Genomic DNA, 6,731 nt, shown 5'->3' with positions numbered 1-6,731 from the left:
TTTAATTTGGACAGATCGGACAGCCGAGCATTTTAAGCCCGACTCGGGCGCGCGTTTCTTTCTTTCTCGGAAGTCTGCATGAACCACGGCAGAAATGTCGGGACAGGTACGGAGGACGGGAGGGCGGCTGGCCGTGTGTGTGCTGTTCCTCACGGCTTGGGGCTTCCTGGTTCCCTTCAAGGGCGCAGGTACGTTCTACTTATGGTGTTAGTCATCTGTGGGCTCTACATGATTTTTCTACGATGCGTAATCATCCGTTTAAACTTATTCATCGACATCAACTTGGCAACTGTTTAGTATAACGTACCGTCTAAAGAATCCAAGTGCTTGTAATACTAAGCAAATATTTCAAATTCATTGGAAAGCATTTCGCCTTTTTAAGAAAGGTGTCAAAAGCACTCACCAATATAGCAACCTCATTTCTACTAGATCCGCTCCTCAATATATATATAATCTTGGCGGACTTCCTCAAGCCTTCGTTGTACCCAAGTCTAACTGCACTCTATCGTAACAATTAGTTGTTCGTTTTTGTGTGTACTTGTCAACTTGTATGTACTTTTCTCAGTCGTATCATCTATTTGTAGTATTATAAGGATCCTATATCATTTCAAGTTGGACAAACGATATGATAATTGATGTATTTTGCCTTGTTCACTGTGTTATGACAAGATGAAATAAGTTGATTAAAAAAGCATAGTCACCAGACTACATGCATGCGCACCTCCCCCACTTCCGGGTAGCACAACTTTTCGAGAACAAAGGGGGATATCCTTTCTCCATTTGGTTAGTAGCAAATACAGATGGGGAGAAGGGGTTGACATATTACAACAACGATCACATTATGAAAGCGCGTGTGGCTTTCCGTTCGCCTAAGAGACTCAACGTTACTAATGCAGTACTTGATTAATAATTTACGTAATTATTTCATTTTTGGCGACGCTCAAAGGAAGCAAGCCCATTATGGTTTGTTGGGGTGTTAATTAACAGTGTGATCCCTCCTTTTTTTCTCCGCCAGAGAGGACGAAAATCTGCAACGGCGAGAGGAAAACCATACGGTGTCCCCGACCGGACTTTCAGAAACTCCTGATAGTCCGTACTACGTACGAACGGGACCGAGAGTGTAAGTTGTCAGGGTGTACAGAAAGAGAGGGAGACTGCACGGGGTGTGATTGGATAAGCAGAAATAACCCCATACGTATAGTCTACGCACGCTGTGGCGGTGCCAGGGGAAACTGCACATTACAACCGTGTGACTATGCCGAGCGGGATATCGGCAAGTCTCTTAGAGTGGAGCACAAGTGTGTAAATGGTGAGTGCCTCGGTGAAAGCGGAGGAATTGTTTTAGCTTTGTTTGTCTTACATTTGCTGTGTTTTTTTTCTCTTTTTCTCGCCAATCCGGGTCCACTTTAGCAGCAAATGAGTCGGAACTTCGGAAGAGACAAGAAGAACTTTATTGCACGACAACTGTAGAGGATACAGTGTTTGGCAACTTGTACATACAATACATACAGAACAGTTTAACTACATGAGTTACTAGTATCTAAAAATCTAAGAGACTTATCTATTTTACACATGGTATATAATATTTACAATCAGGCTAGCCCTATGTGCTGGTTCATGATAGTATAATATTGTCTCGTTTTTTAAATGAGTTATATATAAATTGACCGACATAGGCAGATATATCAGCAGGACATGATAGTAACATATTAAACATTTCTGTCTTGGTAGGTGGTAACATTGTATCAGATTTGCATTTAATAGACTGTAACATTTTTTTGTCTCTCTCTATCATAAGTTGGACAATCCATTATAAAGTGGGATTCATTTTCAATATTATCATGGCATGTTGGACACAGTCTCTCACTGGCTGGTGTGTTGTGATGTCTACCCTTTTCGATTTGTAGGGAGTGGGCACTAATTCTTACATGCAGGATGGGAAAGCTGGCCGGGCGCCTAATCTGGCGCGTCACGAGAGGGTCAACCGAGGTCCAAATTTCTACAGGAAGGCATAGACATAATTAGGGAAGGATTGAATATAATGATCGTTTGAGAAAAGGCAAGCTGATTTCATCTGAAACTTGTTTTTAGTTCTTGAGCTCGTTAAAGTTGCATGGCCTTGTATAACACTGAATGTAATGATATCTACCCCAGTTCCGATGTCGCTAGGCTGCTATCAGGACGACCCAGTCAACAACCCCCTGCTGTCTGGTACATGTACTTCTAGGCCCTCTGAGCCTTATTCGATATACTTGACGGTCCAAGAGTGTATATCATACTGTCGACTCCAAAGTTGTCGGTACGCTGGAGTCGCCGACAGATTTAGATGTTATTGCGGGAACCAAGTACAAGATGCTGCCTGGCGCCGACTGCCGATCACCGAGTGTACTGCACCATGTAAGGGAGAAGCGTCCCGGTTCTGTGGAGGCTGGCGAGATAGTAAAGGAATGAAAGTGTTTGAAAGTAAGACATTTCATTCTTAACAGTTTAAAAGTGCTGAATGGTTTCTCACAATTGGATCTGTCCATAGTGCCGATTCATAAGTCACGCGATAGTCCAGAAAATTTATTTAAGAAATTAAGTACTTGTGCATCAAGAGTTAATCAACCATTTCCCTTCCTTTCAATTGTGCTTTCCATTGGTATTTTCTCTGCTGTTCGATGCCTTTTCTTTCATAGATTATATACTGATGTAGATGTGTATGAGAGGTGATAACTTGCGCCAGTTAAAACAATTCAGTACAATGCAGTACTACGTAATGCGGAACCGAGCACAGGATTTATTCTACAAACAGATCAAAAGATCGCGGACGATATCAATCTACAAACAGATGAACCGGTGGCATAAATGGATACTGATTTGGCCCTTTTGATACTGTCCCATGCCACCGGTAAATCTGCTTGGAGATGTCGACCAACTACGGGCTGACCTGTGAACTAATAATCATATATTGGCGTTGAATGAAATGTCTTTATTTTCTTCTATTCACAGCGTCTATAGGAGCCTGTGGTGGCGATCTGAAGGCAAATGAAGGGACCATCTACTCCCCGGATTTCCCCGGACCGTACCCACTAGATCAGAACTGTGTATGGAACATACAAGTAGCACCTGAAAACGTCATAAGGGTCAGTTTAGAACTCTTAGACATCTCTGCAGAGGACAGCTTAACCATTATAGAGGAGAGATCTTCACGGACTGTTGTTACTGTTCTTAACGGTACGTCAATGACGGAATACATCAGTGTCAGCAGTAATGTCAGCCTGCAGTTCAGAGCTGGGCCGCGAAGAGCGCAGCAAACGGACGGATTTATCCTGCGTTATGAAGGTGGGTTGGTTTAGACTTTTTGGCGACGTCTCATGGGCGAGCCTAACAGTATAGTATGCGTCCGATTGGCAAGAATTCCCAGAATTGTACAGGAATTTCTGGAATTCTTTCAAATACTCCTTGGTCACAGGAGGAGAAGTAAAGCAAACACATATACTAGATTTACGCCATACCCACATCTTTTCTAGCTGTTGGCCTCTGCGGACCAGTAGAAGTGATCGATGACGTCACTTCCGTTTTCCCTAACCATGGAGGAAACGTCGCTATTGGCCAACAGGCGAGCATCACGTGTAAAAACGGCCAAAATGTTACGGTACGGTGTCAGAAGAACGGAACCTTCAACATGCCAACACCTTACTGTATAGGTAAGTCCGCGAAATAACGAGACAGTTCAAAATGTTCCTATACATTGGGGTTAACAGGTACGTCATAGGCATTGGCCATTGATACATAAACAAGACACGCCTGGACATGTATTAAGCACAATCGAAACAAAAACTATAAACAAATTAGACCTTGATATATTGCTCACGATGCATCTAGATCAGGCTCGCCCCACATGCGCTGTCCAATCCGCGAAACGACTCATGCATTGTCATAACAGACTACTAATGTTTAAACTATGCTATAAGAAACGCGCCATGCTCATCATTGATATCATTGTCCATTTGCTTCTACAGAGGCTACGGTAGGCGATGAACAGGAGGTAGTGGTGTGGGCAGTCCCTGTTTCCATCATGGCGGCCGTTCTTCTTGTGTCAGTTGAGGTCGCTGTTTTCTGCATCATCAAACGTAGGAGGTTAGTGTCCCGTGCAATATGTGTAATCTTCTAGTTTAGTAAGCCAAGTCCCCTCGTTTCTAGAAAAACGAGTCTATTGAACCTTCCTTAGAGACAAGTTAATAAGTAGGTTCACGATTCTAAGTGCGCATGGGCAGCGACATGTATTGTGGTATACACCTAGCTATATCCATCGAATATGGGGAAACTCTGGGATGAACTGACACTTGGTACTCGTACATAAAACGACTATAACCGCGCTCTTATACCGCGGGCATTTCACTCCAGAAGGGAGTGTTACTTTCCGAATTATATTAATTGTAGGAAGTAACAAATGCATACTACTTTACATTAAACGATTAAGTACCCATTAGCCCCACGCGCATCAAAAAGCATTCAGTCTTCTACAAAACTCCCCAAGTACCTTCTAATTACATCAATCAATCTCAGCCTATAGCTGAATACAATGTGTCTGACATCGCCTAGCGTAAGTTAGGTTACAAAACTAAATTCAGGGGCGCTAAGAAAAACACGTCTTGTCATGTATTCTTTGATATCTTGTGAACAATTGACCTTCTTAGTGTACTTAGCGTCCCTCATTTATGCAGAAAATATCGGAAGTGTCCACACGTATAAGGAATGCATGCGTAGGGTCTGCATGGGCTAAGTGAGTGTCATATTGTTTTACAAACACACGTTGCGTAATTCGCCACAAGTGGAATTCCGCCAAAGGTCGGCTGAATATATATTTATTGCTACATTATCTATTGGAAAATAACACTCCCTTCTGCAGTGGAATACCAGTTTAACTGATATTTCGTATGACAGGGCCGCGGAAGAGCTAGGAGCCTCCAGTCATGAGTACGACATGGTGGACCCAGGAACCTCCAATGACGAGTACGAGGTGGTCTGCACACAGGACTCCCGTCTCCCGGCCCGGAGTCCACAAGCCCCGCCAACATTTCCTCGTCCACTCGGAGTCTCTGGAACCCGGTCTGACTCGGACTACCAGGCACTGGACCCCAGGACCATGTGTAACAGTGAATACATGAGCCTGACAACAACCCGCACCTATATAGACGACCCAGACTACGAGAACACTCACGAATATTTAGAACTATTTTGAACACATTTGGAAAGATAGGTGAAAATGTTGAGAATGTGTCGTCGAAAACTAGCCAACAACTGTTAAAAAAAGAACTAATAAAGTGCGCATGGACGGAGGCAATTACAACACTTACGTCAGACCTACACAGGATACACCTGCAACACCTACACAAGACAGAACCGGAAGTGAACTATTGGAATTAGTGATGTAAACGACATATTTATAGACGCCGTCGACTGCATATTTCCCACCGGAACTAGGTCACTTCAGGATTCTTATTATACTTCATGACTTGCGTGTCTTGTTTAATGATGTACACTTTTCAATTTGAAATTTGTTTAGCACTCTCTAGTCCTGAGTTTAGCATTAACTTAAAAGCATTCGTTTCTACATGCAATTCTATCATGGATATTTTGTTTCACATAATCATATAGATGTTTGAACAGTTTTAATTTGAACAGAAGAACAATATTGGTCACATTCTTGTATGTCATTGCATTTCTTTTGAGTTTTATTTCATACATATAGCATAATTACAACGAATTTCACGACGAGTACCTTCTTTGTATGCATTTAATTGGCAGTGTTGAAATTGACCTTTGTAATATAGCCTCAATTTATTCAAACATCCGGTGCCTAAGTAATGTTACAGTCGAACCTATGAATGTATACATGTAGATATAACAGACAAGCTTTATTCCCTCCGAAACCATGATATTATTGCACACTGTTCTTTAGTGTGAAAATGGGTTTGTTGGGCTACGAAAGCTTTCATCCTGATTGTACTTCTCAGCCAGTTTAAAGCGGAGTCAATTCGCACTAAACTAGCAATTAGGTGGAAAGTCCTAAAATTGATACTGAAAATACAACAGTGATGATTTTGGCAAGTACAAAGACATCGTCTATAGCTTGTCTTTTTTGGGTATATCTATGTGGGTAGATCGGAAGGAAACCTACGCGTCAGGTGCCTTGAAGGTCAAAGTTCATGTTTACTATGATTTAAGTGCTGTGGTTTCTATCCGAGGGCCTGGCGCGGTGACAACAGACGTATTTCCGGTTTACACGGAACTCAGACCGCAAGTTTTCGGCTAAGTCATGAAGACCCTGCACGGTTTAATATCCGCCACAGACCACTCTAGCTGACCCAGCTAACAAAGTGGGAACGTCGGAGGAAGTCGGGGTGAGTCATGGGGGCGGGGGCACGTCAGATCGTCATGACACAGCACTAGTTTGATTGACACACCAGTGGGACAACCAAGAAGGTTTTTGTCAGCCAGAATCAACGACAAAAAGCAGGTTTTCTGGCTAAGTGTACAATTTGTACTAGTTTAACGTTAGTAACAAGTGACAACAGTGTCGAATCGTACCGACAATGGAACCTAGGGTCGTCCGTACAGCGACGTTCAGCGCCTTGTGTTTTGTCATTTTCACAAGTCTTCCAACGAACGCACAAAACCCGGGTAAGTACACAGTGTCGTACTTTCACTTTTGAGGAAAAGGTTTGCCAGAGATCGAGATTTAT

General features: G+C 42.8%; 1 protein-coding gene across 1 annotated transcript; it reads left to right on the top strand.

Moving 5' to 3' along the window:
- Positions 1-986: 986 nt before the first annotated feature.
- Positions 987-5,905, top strand: LOC118406239 (CUB and sushi domain-containing protein 2-like). The gene is made up of 6 exons (XM_035806164.1): positions 987-1,309; positions 2,155-2,463; positions 2,992-3,324; positions 3,513-3,689; positions 4,005-4,122; positions 4,930-5,905. Exons 2-6 carry the CDS (start codon positions 2,160-2,162, stop codon positions 5,225-5,227), a joined length of 1,230 nt encoding a protein of 409 aa, XP_035662057.1. The 5' UTR covers positions 987-1,309; positions 2,155-2,159; the 3' UTR covers positions 5,228-5,905.
- Positions 5,906-6,731: the final 826 nt, after the last annotated feature.

This window comes from Branchiostoma floridae, chromosome 18 (assembly GCF_000003815.2).
Source record: "Branchiostoma floridae strain S238N-H82 chromosome 18, Bfl_VNyyK, whole genome shotgun sequence".
In the NCBI taxonomy this organism is placed as follows: domain Eukaryota; kingdom Metazoa; phylum Chordata; class Leptocardii; order Amphioxiformes; family Branchiostomatidae; genus Branchiostoma; species Branchiostoma floridae.
Note: the sequence above shows the minus strand (reverse complement) of the source record. Positions and strands in the feature narration are given on the sequence as shown.